Consider the following 16,919-nt stretch of genomic DNA (forward strand, 5'->3'; position numbering starts at 1 on the left):
TTTAGACACTCCTGTTCATTCTGACATTAAATGCTATCAGATTCTGCTGATGGAGAGATGGAGAAGACAATCTCCAGCAGAGCTTTCATGTGCAGGGAATACAGGATGGAGTCTCACATACTGAAGTAAATTCATAAAGTGATACATCAAGAGTAAAATCCACCAAAACAGGACTGTCTTGAAATGCTAAGCATGTATGACACCATTCTCTTGTCAAAGAATGAATTAGACATTAAATAATTACATATTAAACAACTCTACAACATAATCTTTACATTTCAAATAACTACTTCAAAAACATCACAATTTTTACCAGCTTGCTCTCAGGAGCTTGCACAATGACTTACAAAAACCACCAAAGAAACTCATCCAGAGCCTCAGAGTGCTTGGTATGACCCAGAGTTATGCATTCAGTAAGAACAGATGCAAAAGGATAATTGAATTCCAGGCCAAAAGAGCATGATTTGAATGGAGCTTTGCAGTAAAGTGAAGGACTGTGGGACATGTACAGGAGTCAGTTGTGGAAGGGAGACAGTGATAGAAGACAGTTCTTGACTCAGCAGCAAGAGTGCTGGAAGGAGAGAGGAGACAGAGGGAAGGAAAGGGGCAGGCTCCGCCGTCTCCAGGAGACAGCTGGAAAGGAGTCCAAGGAGCAAGGGTGTGGTTTGAAAAACAAGGAGTACAATTTCAAACTGATCCTCAAGCAAACAGGGCAGTCAGTGAGAGCCTTGAGATGCATGGAATGCAAATTTTCTCCACGAGAGACCAAATCAGAACTTTATGAGTTGTGACACGCTACCACTGCTGCACCAAAACATCTTTGTGCTGACCCAGCATTCCCAAGGTTTGCATTTATCTGTTAGGCAAAACATCGATACTCTGACAGTGCCAGGCAGCACTCACCAGCTGAGAACAGATGTGGATCAGCATCCTGTGTTCAGTGCTTTGCCACATGCAGCAGCTCTCCAGCAGTTTGCAGTGATCATGCACAAGGATGTGCAAGTCCAACCCACAGATTCCTTGTTTCTTGGAGCTCCAATCTGAGGAACACTCCAAGTGTTTGGGTGTTCCCACTCATGCAGGTTTCTAGTAGTGGATGCTTTCTCATACAGGCCAGAAGATATGCCAGTGACTTTTTTTACCTTCTTGAATCAAAACAGGAAAGTGGCCAAACATTTGGAAATTGAACACTTGTGTAGTTAAGCAGTGATTTGAACGGATGTTGTTGAGCAAGAACCTGAGAGAAACATTTAAGAGAAATGCACATTGCTTTTTCAATGAGACTTCCTTGGCTGATTCTGTGGGAAGGAGACTGGGAACATGCATACAACATTTTTCCATGTAAATAACAGCCCCTCCAAGACAAGAATGTAGCTCTTCTCAAACACTGGAAAAAGAGCATCAGGCTGCCATCCATAGGATGAGCCAGAAACCCAAATATTTGGATGAGAGCAACTTCTGAAAAAAGTAGAGAAACATTTACCAGGAGCTTTTCAATTTGCATTGTTAAAGGATTGCTAGGGATTACACCCTTCTCAGCTGCTGAGTGCCGTGGCTCTGCCTTGTGTAAAGGAGCAGGGGAGTAGCAGTCAGCTAATCACAGGGGCACCAACACAGCAAACCATTAGAGACCTTTTACATTCCCTTTTAACAGACTATAGACGATAGGAAAAATACCTTAAATAAGGCCAGTAGTGCCTTCTCATTGAGAGACCCCAAACTAAATATAGAACACAAGGTTAAAAGGCTCAGTTAAAACATCCATGCACACAGCTGACAGTACAGAGGTCAGTTTCTTTAGCTGTGGAATCTCAGCAGGCTGCAGAGTGGAGAAAAGATGGCAAAATACTTTTCCTGGTTTTTTGATTTGTGCTAAAATGTCCAACACGTTCAGCTCACTCTTCAGAGCCAATCACACTTGCAAAGAATCCAACCCTTGGGACCAGCAAAGCCAGGTCTTATCAAGGACAGATATTTAAACACAGCAGGGCAAAGAAAGTACAAATGAGAAAGACATCAGCAGACAGAAGTGTGGCAAAGCACTTTTACATAAAGTGAGATACTTTTTTTACTACAGAAATTATGGGATGTTGTAATTAGGATTTGGCCAGCTGGGAGTGGGCATGAAAGATTATATTATTAAAATTGGAGTGAAGAAATATATCAGACCTTTAATTTTAATTATACTTTAAAAGAGCCTCAGTTTCCTTAGCCAGTGATCTTTCCAGTTCATGGCAGCAGCCTAGTGCCAGACTAAGACTGCACACAGTACACAGTGACTTTTGTGCATCTAATAAAAATATTTCAGTGAAAAATATGTTGCTTCTTTGTCATAATTTTCTTTAAAATATTAATGATATAAAAATATATCTCTTATAACTATGTACACTACTTAAGAGGTACTACTTAATTTGTGCAATAAATGATGAAAATATGTGATTTGGTTTTTTGGGGTTTTTTTAAGAAATAGATATAAATTAGCAAAAATAGGAGCTCTAGATGTAATTAATTAGCATCCATAAAGTGAATGTGAGGGAGGGAAGCTGACAGACACACTCACTGTACCAAAATGGGCTGGTGACAGTCCTGATGCCCCACTGGTAGTCTGTCTCTGCAGCACTCCTCACTTGCCCTCATTTACAAACTCATAACCCACCAAAATTAAACTGCAACTCACAAACCTACAGAGCAGATGCTACTCAAACCCCTTTGGACCACATAAAGGTTGTCTCCACTTTACCTCCAGTTTTTTTTCCTTCTTTCGAGACCAGACTGTGATGTATAACCCCAGTCCTGAGTCCTCTGGAGAGAGCTACAGATCCCAGATTTCTGCAGGGCTGAAAGGCTTTAGCAGCATCTCATTCCTACCTACCTGTTCAATGGGCTGCTCAGTGTTTCCTCAGACCCACTGTAGACCATTCTTCACCAAGGGATTCCCATGGCTGCAGGCTGTGACTGTGTGTGCCAGTAGGAACCCAGGTGTCTCAGCAAGCCATGCCTATTATCCCTTTGGAAACTTAACCCAGTTTTGGTAATTCCCATGTATTAAAAATGAATGAGGTTAAGTGAAAATAATGAGGTTTTAAATTGTATATGAAATTGTTTTAATCTGCCTCTGGTTTTGAGTCTTCAGGGGTCCTTTGTTCAGCTTTATATTAGAGATCCTCCTATAATCTTGTGTTTCCCAGAGCTGAGCTCTCTGGGAAAATGTGAACAATACAATGCTCTGGATAAAAGTGCTGGAGCCAGTACACTGCAGCTGTTTCCACCTCAAAGGATTACTGTAATTTAGGAGAAGTATAATAGCACTAACATTAACTTCACTTCCTTCATCTAATGCTAATGGGCTGACTAGGAGGCAGAGTTAAAAAAAAAAGTGTTGATGAATCTCTTACATGTTGGACCCTTCGCTTCTCGGTTATTGAAGAGCTTCCAGCTCACAACATCAACTCTTGGGGAAGGAGCCCTATTTCTATTTAAAAATTGAACAGGGCAGAACAGTTGGATGGTTTTCAGGGCTGGTAACTGGCCATAAACCCCCTCACCCACCTTTGGGCATGTTTGCAGGGAGTAAAGCCCACATGGTGCTGGGATAAGTCGGTGGGTGGTGGGCCAAGAGCAACCATCTGACCTAGTCAGAACCCAGTGCCTTTGGGGTTCTGGGGCTGCCAAGGAGGACAAGTGCCACACTTTGGGAGAGCCAGCCACGACGGCAGGTGCCAGGCAGGCGGCTACTGGCTTCCAGTGCCAACCAGGCAGGTCCTGGGTGTTCCCCGTCTTCCTCACCTCCGGCGGGAGCTGAGGGGAGCATCGCCCCGGCACCGCCGCGCGGCTGCGGGGAAAGGAAGGGAGAAGCCCTGAGGGCCGGTGTGAGGGTGGGTCGGGAGGGACCCCGGGGGCTGGTGTGAGGGTGGGTCGGAAAGAGCCCCGGGGGATCGTGGTGAGGAGGGGCCAGGAGGAGCCCCGGGGGATCGGGGTGCGGATGGGTCAGAAGGAGCCCCGGCCCGGGGTGAGGGTTGGCCGGGGGCAGCGCCCGAGGGGGCCGGGGAGGGGGCCGCGTCACGTGAGCGTGTGTGGCAGCAGCAGCGGAGGGATACCTGCACTCTGACAACCCCTCCCGCCCCTCTCCGCTGGCCGTAGCCGCGGCGGGGACCACCCGCTCCTCACAGCCCGTACCCTCAGCGGGAGTGAGAGATAGCGGGGCAGAGTCAGGCAGGAGGGTGAGGGCGGGCGGGAGGCGGCGGCGATGGGCGGAGGAAGAAGCGCGGCAGGGAGGGACTATTTGAGGAGACCCTGGCAGGCTGAGGTGCGGAGTGATTTCGGCGAGTGAGCGGCCCCGCACTGAGGCCGAGGATAGCGGCGGGCGCGCCGGGCGCCATCCCAGGGAGGGCTCCGCGCCTGCGCCGCCTCCGCCGCCGTGAGGGGAGCACCGGCGGCTGCCCCGTTTCACCGCCCGCCCCTGCCCCGCGCCCCTGCCCCGGGGAGCTCGCCCCCAGCCATGGCCCAGATACTGCCCATTCGCTTCCAGGAGCACTTCCAGGTGAGCGCAGGGGGGCAGCAGAAAAGGCACGGGGTTGGGGTCCCCCTCTTCTGCCTCACCCCGTCTTTAGGAGAGGGGGGGCCGCGGCCTAGGCGGGCCGGGGGCGCGCTGAGGGCGGGGAGAGGGGGCCAGGCCGCGGGGGGATCTCCTCCGTCCCCTCCTTCCTTCCCTGCGGAGCGCGGCCGCCGTCCCGCTGCGCGCCGCGGGAAGGCGTGCGGGGCCGAGCCCGCCCCCGGTGCGGACTCTGAGCCGCCGCTTCTGCTCATCCATCCGTCCGTCCGTCCATCCTTCTATCCCCGGAGCTGCGTCCCCGCGGCGTGCGGAGCGGCCGCGATTTGTGCAGAGTCACTCGTCGCCTGAGGGACCTCCCGCTCCGGGGAGGGGGCGGCGCCGCGCCGGAGCCGCGCTGCTCGCCCCGGGCACCGCGGGCGCTCCCCCGCCTCGGCTTGGACGGACGCCGCAGTCTTGCAGGCAGATTGTGGTTTTTCTCTTTCACCTAAACGACCATCAACCTCTGGATCGCGAAGGTTCCTGGGAACCTCTTTTTGTGCAGCTGTGAGGAAATTGGTGAGATGAAGTGCAAGAAACCGTTTGGACTTGGAAGCTGCACAGCCGCTGTCCCTCCTTCCAAACATAACAATATTAAAAAAATCCTCCCCCAGAATGACATGGTTCTGTTCTTAATATCCTGTGAAAACCGTAACGCCAGCATTGGAAAAGATCCATAGCTTATGGATGCAGCACAGACAAACCGGTTTATGTGTTTCCTTGTGACCTGGTGGTGAGGGAGGCTTGTAAATGGAGTGAGAGAACAGCAGTCTCTGAACGTGCAGTTTGAGGCAGGAATTAAAGGAATTTGCTAAATGAATGAGAGAACAGGAAGTGGACTTGGCAAGTCATCCTTCTGTCGCTGTACCGCCCCTTTCTGTCAAGTCAGGCATCCATTTCAAAATACGAACTAGGTATCATCCCCCAGTGTGGACTGCGTGCCACTCTGGGCATTTCAGCTTGGGAAATGGTTATGGCCACTTCTAGCTCCCTTTGGTATGTATTTTTTTGCTTAACTGGAAGAACTGCCCTGGTGACCCTAGAAGGAGCTCTAACTGGAAAAAATCCAGTAATTAGAGTGAATTCCAGAAATATCTAATCTCTGTCCAAGGGAAGAGACAAACCTGTGTCCTCTTAGTTTTCATGGGTTAGGAGAGTTTAACATGGTGAAGAATTCTACCACCCCTCCCTGGTCACTATAGCAGTGAATATAGTAATCTCAGGTTTGTAGGAGCTGCAGAACAGCTGTCTGAGTGAGAAACTTGGGATCAAAGTGATTTTGTTGTCAGACTCTTTTTAGAGAGCATATAGTTCTTGCCATTTAAAACTGGCAAGCATAACCAATCCTGCTGATTGTGCTTGATCTATACAATAGCAGTGTGAGGACATCCCACTTAATATGCAGGAGGTGTCCTGTGCTGCTTTGCATGTTAAGTGACTGTTTCTGTGATTACCAGTGTTGTGTGTCTTGCAGCACTGCCAATATCAGCATTGTGCTACCTCAGGTTTGGGTGAGGGGCCTGCCCACCTGCTTTTCAAGGGTTTTGTACTGAAGTCATACTCTATTTTTGCCCTTAAGCAATTTGATCTTATTGAAAAGGCTAAACCTGTGCTTGAGTTACTTTTTCTCAGCATGAAAGCTGCATGGAGGAGCAGGGAGAACCCTGGGGTGTCCATTGCTAGCATGTAGGAACAAACTTCTTCAGCATTCACTCTTTGCTGTATATTCCTTTGCCTCTTGCCCAGGCTGAGTGCAGAAGCCCCAAAGCAGTGCTCTGCTGAAGTCAGACTGAAATCAGTGGGAGCTGGGAGGAGGCATGCAGGAGCCTCCTCATGCTGCTTCTGCAGTTGTCCCTACATGGTGGGATAAATAGGGAGGGAAAATGGAAGGAATGTAGGAACTCTTGTGTTTGCTCTGGCTGGATATCTGCAGTACAGTTATATCAGCTTTAACTCACTGGATGTTGTAAACTAGAATCAAAAGTCATGAATTAATGTTACATGGTGCTTGTTGTCTGGTAGAGAATTTGTGAAAACATTAAGCCTTCTTTTCATAATACTACACTGTCACACATATTTAGCCTTATCAGATTAATCTCTCTCCCCCCCCCACATTCCTTTCAAGTAATTGTCTTGACTATGGTTAAATTATCATATTTAAAATTGATATGATAAATCTACTGTGCTGCTTTATGATAAAGCCAAAAAGTTAAAATTCCATGTAATTGTTGTGTGTTCCAGTGATTCAGAGTTATAAAATCTTTCTGTGCCTTAATTCAATCTGTGTACTGTTTCTACCTGTAGCCTTTTTAATTAATACAGCTGTAAGTGATTAGAATATCAGTTAGTGCTATAATTAATTCCAAGTTCAGCCTGTTGCTGATGAAACATTATTTCCCTTAAGTTCAGTGTCTTCCCGAGGTAGTTGTATGTATGTAAAGCAGAACTGAACCGTGCAGAAAGTGCTCTCCAGAGGAGCTAAACATAAGCTGCAGTGCTAAATCCTGAATGCTTCTCTCCCACTCTCTCTTGCTGGAAGTGGGTAACTGGCAGTGTGAAGTGAAACAGGCATCCTGGTCCATGTAGAATTGGAGGAGTGCTGGGGATCAGGCAGACTGTTTACATTCTTTGTGCAGCTCATTTTGTCTTACATTGATCATCCTTCTAACTGTAGTAGCTCCAAGCCTGTGCAGGGGGAGTGACTGCCAGTCACAGGGCACGTTGAATTTGAAGTTGTTACAGCTTGTGTGTTCAAGTCGTGTGTGAGCTGAAGGATAGAGAATGGTTGCAGTGAAAAAAAGATATGCAGGTCTTGATGTGGTAGAAGGAATTCAGTCTGTTTGTTTAGCTCCATTTGATGCAATTGAACAGTTATTTTTAGATATGAACTCTGTCACTACAAGTCTTCACAAATTTATTAAGAGCTTTCATCTTGCTCATTTTTTCCCCAGAGGATATTGGAGTTTTAGGTTCCATAGCAAGGGAGGGGAATAAGACAAGGACTCAGTTTTTATCTGTCTGGTGGCTGCCCAGCTGCAGCAGTGCAAACTATGCCAAGTCCTGCTGCACTGAGTTACTCATGCATACTACTTAAGCTAATGTGATTTAATCAGGTTCTTAACTCCAGCATTTCTGTTGGAGCAGTGAATTATGAATTATTTGCCAGATTGACCTCTTCCAAGGGAATTGTACTTTACAATGGAAGTGCAGTAAAAGACCAAATATACTGGTAGATAGACTGGAAGCAGTACTACTGGAATCCAGTGTACAAAGTGTTCCTGATCTAAAATTAAACTTTTCCTTCACTTAGTCATTGCTTTTGTCTCTTTGTGCCTCTGAGTTTTTTTCTCACTAGCAAAAATCTTTGCTTGTCTATGGGGAAAACTGTTGCTTAAGCAAGATCTCGGGTTCCAAGATTGGAACCTTTGATGCACAGACACAAAGTTCTGCTGCCTGTTCAGTAACTGATCCAGCCTCTTGAGCACAGGCAGCTACTGTGAGAAAACTGGTGTGCATGGCATGCTCTCAGTGTGGAAGTGCTGCACATCTTGGTGCAGCACTGACAAGCTAAAATATCCTGGTTTAAGCATAAAGGATGTAGATTGATTTCCATCATTTTCAAGACAAAACCACTTTCTGTTTGGATAGTCTGACTTGTCTTATTAAGAATTACTATCTGTTGTGCAATAGGCATGACTGAGCTGGATGGTTTTCGTAAGTTGGCTTTGGTTGGACGTGTGCACTTAAGAAGCACTCAGGAATATTTGCAAGCTGTAAGTGACTTTTTAGATTTGTTTTCAAAAGGTAGGGCTAAATATTATGACTTGATTCAGCTATTCAGTGATGAAGAGCCTCAGTTTGCTCATTGGATTCAGAAGTGTCCTTCACATGGTAGTGATAACTCATTTGATAGATGATTCAATCCTCATCACAAACATACAGAAATAGATTTTTGTGTAGGGAGTAAATGCCACTGTAGATGAAAGCCTGATTGCAGCTGCAGCTCAGATCAGTGGTCTTGCAGGTTTTAGGTCTTCCATACTTCCTTGGTGTCCCTCAGCTGTCAGAATGGGAACTACAGCAGGAGGTGAGGTGAGGGTGAGCAGTTGAGCAGGAATGTCCAACAATTACATGCACATCCTTACTGGGGATGATCAGAGCTTTATGTAGTTACATGAGTAAGAGTTATGGGAAGCTATTACTGCATTCCTGGTTTGTATTAAGTTTAAAAAGATGTCTGCTCACAGAGCTTTTAACAGGCAGTTTTTATTTGGGTGCATACAGCCTTTGTCCAAGCCTTACTCTTTTCTAATGGCCTTAGAAGCAATAGTTGATCACCTCTAACAAGCATTTATGCTAGAATTATGTGGCATGAAACTGAAAAGGGATATTCACACTAAACTCTGAAGAGATACTAAATTCACAGAGTTCTGACTCCATTTAACTGATGGTAGGTCCCAATTACTGGAGTGGCAGTATTAGACAGTAAGGGTTAATTATTTCTCAGTAGAGAAATAGGCTTAGTTTGAAGACTGGAGGTGTCAGTATCTGAGTTGGTCTGTGCTGGCTCAGACCAACTGTGCAGCTGGCCTGGGTTGCTGCACTCCACATAAGGGAAATGCATTAGAATGCTCAATATTTAGTAAAGCTCTTGTGTAAGAGACATCTTGAGTTAATTTCTTAGCAAATGGTACAGTGCTGGTAAAGAACAGAGAAAGACTAAATATCATATTAATAATGGTCTTTCATCCTGAATATCTTTGTGTCTTCATTCATGTTGAGAAACAAATAATACATCTTAGTTTAATCTTTACCATGTCAGTAAGTTCTCAATATCCATAAAATGCTTGAAGGTTTTATGGTATCTAATCCACTCTGTTGTAGTACTAGATATCTATGAAGCAAAAATCCCTGTTTATCTGGTTCATTCAGCCTGATAATGAGAATGGTTCTGTGCTCTGTGTGTAGCTAATGGGTGTTAGGGCGGGAGAGGCATTAGGGTGTTACCTGTGGAACAGAATGTTGCCCTTTCCCCTACAGCAGGGCTTGCTGTAACCTACATGGGGCTGCTTGGTAGGGCTTAACTGGATTACCCAAAAGTAAAGTGTGGGTGAAATAATGGAAATTATGGTAAATGGAATAATGGAAATTGTAATAAATAACTCGGGAATGACTGTGTAGTGGTGAATCTTTATTTTCAGAAGAAAACAGCCTTAGTTTGAGAGAGGGTACTGCTTGACTAAGAAGCATAATAAAAAATGAAAATTCAGTAGTAGTTGAGAGGCCTGTTGTTCACTCCTTTATGAAAATAAACTGAAAATTCGCTAATTAATATATATAAGCCTCAGTAATGATCTGTAGCATCTTTACCTGAGGCCTTTTAATATACATAGCTAAGTGCTTGCTACCTCCTGTAATAAAGTTATACTCATTTTATTCTTGAGGAAGGGAGGGAAGGTGCTTTAGAACAACGTTGTTCAGATCATCATGGAAGATTTGTCCCATCCAGGGTAAGAGTGATGCTGGCTGATGCACGTTATTTGATGGTGGAGGGATTCTGCTCATGTTCTTCTGTATAGTCAGTAAGAAATAGGCTCTTACAGTGCCTCACATATCTCAGGGGGACACATACCATTCCCCTGATGGTAGGAACAGTCTTCAGTGTTTTCAGACTGTTAAACTGTGAAGTGCTGTCATCATTGACTGAGGCTTGCAGTACTCACATGACCGTCCTTTAGGGAGTACTGGCATTTAGCCTTTAAAAGATGTGATGGGTTTCCCTAATAATAACGATGGCAGTGATACTCAAGCAGAATTTAGCATTACCTTTTCTGAAGTCTCTGCTAGATTTTATCATATGTTAAAGCAGGAAATTTTAATACCAGAGTGTGTTGCAAAATCATACTTGCCTTAGTAAAGATACCCAAAATGTTTTCTTAAACAGGGAGCAGACTTTGAAGTGAGTAATGGTGGGTTTAAAGCTGAACTTCAAGGAAATGCCTCAAGGTTCTCACTTTGCAAAATGAGTGTTCAGGGGCTGTCTCTTGAAGAGTAAGTCAGACTGAAGCACACTAATTGAGAAGAGACCTTGAAAAAGCTGTGTTTCTGCTTCAATACTCTGGAAATACATCTGAATTTGGATTAATTAAATCAAGTTAGGAACTTAGTTGTGCTGCAGTTAAATCTCTTGACTACTCTTGTGACTCTTAATGAGTCTCTTATAATGGACTGTACTCTGTTGGCAGATGGACTCGGAACAAACTCAGCATCAAAGTGCTTAAGTGTCAAATATGTGAGCGTGTAATTTGTGGCAATATGTGGACATTGTCTGGTGTAGAGCAAGTGAGCAAGAACAGAGGAATTAAGAGCCTGTTATTTATTCTTCTGTTGTCCAAAGCCACAGAAGTTGGTGGAGCTAAAACTTGCATGTTTATTGGGTGCTAAAACATTGTGTGTTACATATGAAAGGTACACAGGTTATCTTGGTATGAAAACTTCTTTCCTTCCTGACACAGAAGCATGTATTAGCCACCTACCTGCTAGATTTGTTTTCAGAACTCTGGGTGCAAGCATGATCTGATAACCTTGTGCCTAAACTTTGATTCTCTTTTGGAATGAATGGCGCCTGCTGAAGTTTACTATTGTGTGTGAAGTATTTACCCCTGAAGTGAGGAGTTAGCTGAATGGCTCACAGTTCTGCTGAGAAACACTTATGGGAGTGAGTAAATGTCTTTTTATGCATTCGTACATTTGGCTTATATTACATTACTGAAAGTTGAGTCTGTTGAGATTAGCAATTACTGAGCTGAATAGCTCTTCATTAGTCAGCTCAACAGAAAACAAACAATTCCTGAGGCATTCTTGGGCACAGTCCCAACACATCACACTTTGAGGTATCTCTGTTACATACCCAGTTTACATTTTAGTGAGGAGCATTACAGAACCTGTAACAAGCCATGATCAGCCAGCTCAAACACACTGAAACAGTGTTTGTGATGCCATCATGGGACTTCTTGCCCAAGGGATTTAGTCTATTGTGTGAGGCTCCTGGTGGTGTGTATCAAAGGAGTGTAATGACTCAGTGATGCTGGTGGTAGACTGTGTTCTGTCTCCTTGAGGGCAATAATTTTTCACTTGCAGTGCCCTGAGAAGCAGTATAGGTTAATCCTTTGAGAAGCTTCAGTGAAGCTGATGCAGTTCCTGTGCTTGAAAAGCATTGCTTTGGGGCATAAAGCAGGTGCTCGGGCTTGTTACAGTTGTAGAAGATGCAGCTTACTCATGTACTAAACCAGGCTGTGCTGCACAGGTGAATCTGATTTACTGTGGACCAATGGAACAGTGACATTTGTTCACTACCACCTCCTCCTGTTAACTGAAATTGAGAGTGAATGGAAATAAAGTTAACACAAAAGGATGAAAATTATATATATACATAGGTGTCTTGTTGGGTAGTCTGTTTGGCAGCTCAGAATGACTCCAGGTGACATTTAGAGTACCTACTTTGGTTTTACTGTTGTGTGGTTGAGCACAAGTTATGTTTTTAGAGCTGGATGTATGGCTGGAAGGGGCCTGCATCACAACCCTTGCCTTTGTTGTTGGGCCTCATGGCATGACATCTTGGGCAAGGAGAGATGAAATGATTGTTTATTTTAACACATCTTTCTTACCTTTCACTGGTGAGAATTAGGTGTGAAGCAAGATGAACAAGTCCACTTGCAGGCCAACTGAGACCTGCTGTGTAGACTTCCTTCTACACTGTTGCTAGGAGGGGGTTGCATTTGGGTAATTGATTCTTTCTGTACTGCCCTCTGATGCTGAACATTGTCATTCTGCCACTTAAGTTTTGTACATCAAATTTACCAGCCTTGATAAAACTGGAGTAGTGGTGCTACTGCTGGTGTAGTCTTTATCACATACTAGAACCATGTTAAGTAATAAACACATAAGTTAAAACTCCTTTTAGTTTGCATCAATAATGCAACTTCAGAATGTTTTTAGGACCTGAATGCTGACAATTGTGTAGTTCTTTGCCTGTGGAACAAAGAGACTCAGAGTTCAGTAGTGTACACTTTAATCAGAGAAATTCATCAGTCTTGCATTTCCTTCTGGAGGAGATTTTAGACGTAGAGGCTTGAGTTAGACCTTCAACATGGGAAGGATAATAAAGTACTCTTCTTTTGTCTTTCTAGCTCCAAAATTTGGGCATTAATCCAGCAAACATTGGATTCAGCACCCTAACAATGGAGTCTGACAAGTTCATCTGCATAAGGGAGAAAGTAGGAGAGCAGGCACAAGTAGTGATAATTGACATGAGTGATCCAACAACACCCATCAGACGTCCAATTTCTGCAGAAAGTGCCATCATGAATCCAGCCTCTAAAGTAATAGCACTCAAAGGTGAGTCACCCTTTATGACTGCAGTATGAAAACTGCTATTTAGCTCTACTACTTATTAGTGCTCTTAAATTCTATATAAACTTTCTAAGAAGAATGTATATGAGGACAAGAATTCTTGCCTGAACTTGCATGCTGTATTTTTGGTAGTAGATCTTTCAGTAATCTATGGATGATTTGCCTCCAAATGGATGTGAGTTGCTTGGACCTGGCACTGCAGCCTCCTATCCTCACTGAGGACCAGGTCAGCCTCTTGTATACTTTCCCCTTAAACAGGTATTGTAAACATAATGGACACTAGTATAGATGAATAGGGGTGTAAAGCCCTATTCTGTTTTCTGCCCTGTCCTGGTCCTTTCTTGCAGCTCTGAAGTTTTTACTACATAGTGACAAAAATGTCATAAGGATGGCCAGTAAGTGTAAAAGTCTGAACATAACAAACATGTTAAATTTGACAGTTATGAGGTCTTGCAGCTGGAAGACCTCTGCTTACTGCTACCTGTGGTTTTGTTACTGCTTTTAAGTAGCACTCTGAGATCAAAGTAGTAATTTTTAATTCATGTCTGGCTCTTTTCTCAAATGACCAACATCTGGTATTTAATGGCAATAACTGTTACTGACTATGTACTTTTCTTCCTGCATCTTATCTAAACAGATGGTGAGTGAACTCTGTCCTGACATTGTATGTTTGGTAGTACAGAATGGTCCCATCTCATAAAAAGTACTGAACTTTAAGGTAGCCATTTGACAGTTCACTTCATGGCCAGGTGGGGGAATCTTAATCCCCAACTGGTATTGCAGTGATCATGTTCTCCATTGGCTTGTTTCTAACCATTTGGCTCTTTTGACTATTGACTGTACCGAGTGAAGGAGAAGAGTGTGCTTCTCATGTTTGTGTGTATATGTGATGGAAGTACAGTTGATAGACAAAATGAAGTTGCAATATTTTTATGAGAGACCTGCTAGCATGTCCTGTGTGCTGTTCATTTCTGCTTAAGTGTGGTTTTTATTGTGAAAAATCATGGTGAAATTACTTGGGGGTCCAAGAAACCATCCTTAGAACTGGTGCAAAACCTGCAACTTCTCTTTGATCTCAGACTTATACTGACATAAGGTGAGAACTAAAGTGAATATTGACTTCACTTGTAGTGATAGTTATGCATCTTCCAAAGGACTGCCTTACCCTGGGTATGGGTAAAGGTAATAATAATAAAAAAAATCAGATCTGTTGTGAGTTTACTGTCCTTTATCTTGGACCCCTTTAAGCAAACTGTATTGGCAAGGAAAGTGCCTTCTCTACACTAGCAGAGCTTCATCTACCTCTTAAAAGGAAACTACATAATCAGGTTTGAAAACTAATATACTAACTAAATGGATTATCATCAGCTTCAAAGAATATAACTTTACTCTTGCCAGTTAAGACTTGTTCAAAAGGAGCATTATTCTGTCCATTCAGAGTGAGTAAATCTCTCCTCTGAACCAACAAGGTTGAGTTAATGATGTTGACATGCAGAGTTGTGTTGTCAAGTGTTGCAAACTTAATGATCTCTTCTGTAAATAATCTAGTGGTCAGAAGGTTGGGTAGAAAGAGGGTTAATAGAGCTACCTAACCAATATGTTATCCATGATAACCTGAAGACGTGGATTAAGTCAGTCTGTCTCTGCAGACTTCTCCCTGCTGATTGACTGAGGCTTCAATAGTCAAAATGGTTACATATTGTGACTCTGTGTGCCATGATGGGCAGTTGCTCGTAATCCCAGGATTACTGAGCAATAAATGTAGCAACTCACCCTCAGAAAAAGAAATGAAATGGGTCTTGATTTTAGCTGATGTACAGTATGCACAATTTCATTTCTGGATTGCATGTGGCATTCTCGTGGTGTACCAAGATTTATGCATCGTCCTTGTGTTCTTGGTCCTCTTGCACTGCTCTGTACTGGGAGTGCTCAGCAGTGGCTGTAAGTGGAGAATGCAGCATTTGAGGGTGCTTCCATTCTTTGTGTAATGGAGAAATGTCATGCTCCAGTCAACTGTAATGTAAGTTCTTGTGCTGATGTTCAGAAATCTAATCTGCTTACTTGATTACACCTGTGTAGTCTAAATAGATTCACCAGTTTGGTAGTTTGATCAGAAAAACCTTAAGTCTTTTTGTCTAGAATCTTGACCTATTAAAGTGTTCAAGTAGACATAAGACTCAAATTCACACTTGGCCTCACTATGACTGTATAGCAGATCCTGCTTCTCAATCCAAATAACAGAATTTTCAATAGTTTAGTTACTGTGAAATTTGAATATATGTTGCCACATTTAGGGAGATGTAAAGCAGTGTTGTCTGCAGCTCCCAACATCCAGGGCTAAACTGCCTAGTGAAGCTTGTTGAAGCCATTTCCATCTGTGATATAGCAGTCAAATTTAGTCTAGAAAAGAGGCAACCATGAGCTCTTAGTTGTTTGTCAGTTTCTCCTATGTTCTTAAACCTAGGAAAGGCATACTGTTTCCTGTTCAGGAAGTCTGTCCTTAAGAGCAGTTCTTCTGGGATTGTTGTTTAGATGGTGACCAGAGCCCTTCCAGAACTCATGTGTCCTGGCTGCATGTGAGGCTGCACACTGTGGCAGTTGAAAATCCATCTTTTGATAGCACCGGGCCACTGCTGAACAAAGTGTTGTCCAAGAGAGTAAATACACTGTTTCCAGCTATCAGTTTACTGGGCTTAGTGCATCTGTCTAACACAGAAAGTGCATGTGCAGAGCACAGTGTTCATTAGCAGGCTGCTTTTGGTCCCAGGGAAGCTAGCAAGCTCTCCTGGGATGCTGTTGATCAGGTTGACAGTTCTCAATGCTGTTAAACCAGGCAGCAAATGCTGCATGTGATAGCTCTTAAGTCTTGCATTGTCTCTTGGCACTGCATTCAAGTAACATGATCAATTTATGTATAAATTATGCTAAAACATTATAGAACAGTTCAAGATACGTATTAACTTGGGATTAGTAACTCCTGAATACGATTTCTCCATGGCCAGCAGCCTTTATCTATCAGCGAACATCTCCCAGTTTGGCAGTCACAAGTGTTACTAGCAGGAAACACTTCTGAAATGGGAATAGAAATAATGGCATTACAAGCCAATATTTCAGCAGTCTGAGTGGGTGTCTTGTGAACAGAAAAGAATATTCCTGGAGCTGAGTTGTCTCATCTGCAGTAAAATAAAACATCACTTTGACTTCATGAAAGGAGTGGATTCCCTTATTCTTTATAATTTGGTTCAGTTAGCATTGGTTTTATGTCTGCTTAGCAGGGTAGAGTTCTGGTTGTTTAAAAGGACTACTGAAATCAAGCTTAAACCTGCAGTGTAGTTTCCTAAATCATGAAGAGGTAATCTTAACTGGACCTAAACCTCCAAACCTTCCTATAGCTTTTCTGAGCTTTTGACTGCCCTCTCTAGTAGATACTTGTTGTATGAAGCCCACCTAGTCCAGTGTGCAGTTCATCCAACAGGAAAACAAAATGGGAGCTGTGATCTTTGGCTGTCTGAAGCCATTTCAAGTCTCATGCTGTTTGACTCGGTCCAAGTCATCTACAGCAGCTACTAAATTGACATAAAGTGGAGCCATTCTTTCTATTAATTATACTGAGTGACATCTACTAGGCATCTGTAACTTGGCATAGCAGTGCTGCCAGCTGGCAGCACAAGAGTTTACACAAGCTCTGTAGCTTAGACTGTTTTTTACTGCAGCTTACAGTAAATTGAAGTGTCTGTGCTTGTCAGTTGTTGGAATGTCTGTGTGAGTGTCCATAAGGAGATTGTGTTCGGTTTTGGGATGGTACAAGTGTTGGGGGTGGAGAGGGGATTCTGTTCAGAGTCAGGTGTCTAAGGAGACTGAGATGTGACAGGACACTAACCCTGTCTGTAGCACCACTGCAACAGTGGCTTAAACTGGG

At 43.6% G+C, this 16,919-nt stretch overlaps 1 protein-coding gene across 4 annotated transcripts in view; it reads left to right on the top strand.

The window, feature by feature from the left end:
• Positions 1-4,315: 4,315 nt before the first annotated feature.
• The window catches only part of CLTCL1 (clathrin heavy chain like 1), a 34,620-nt gene continuing 22,016 nt past the window's right edge, over positions 4,316-16,919 (top strand). For 3 of the 4 annotated variants that reach the window (XM_059484946.1, XM_059484945.1, XM_059484944.1), the window contains exons 1-2: positions 4,325-4,540; positions 12,778-12,985. In XM_059484946.1, the coding sequence (XP_059340929.1) occupies positions 4,499-4,540; positions 12,778-12,985 (250 nt within the window). In that variant the 5' untranslated portion in view covers positions 4,325-4,498. Of the gene's footprint in view, positions 4,541-12,777; positions 12,986-16,919 lie in introns of all 4 variants that reach the window. The other variant, XM_059484943.1, reaches the window with a different exon arrangement.

Source organism: Ammospiza nelsoni, chromosome 18 (genome assembly GCF_027579445.1).
Source record: "Ammospiza nelsoni isolate bAmmNel1 chromosome 18, bAmmNel1.pri, whole genome shotgun sequence".
Lineage (NCBI taxonomy): Eukaryota > Metazoa > Chordata > Aves > Passeriformes > Passerellidae > Ammospiza > Ammospiza nelsoni.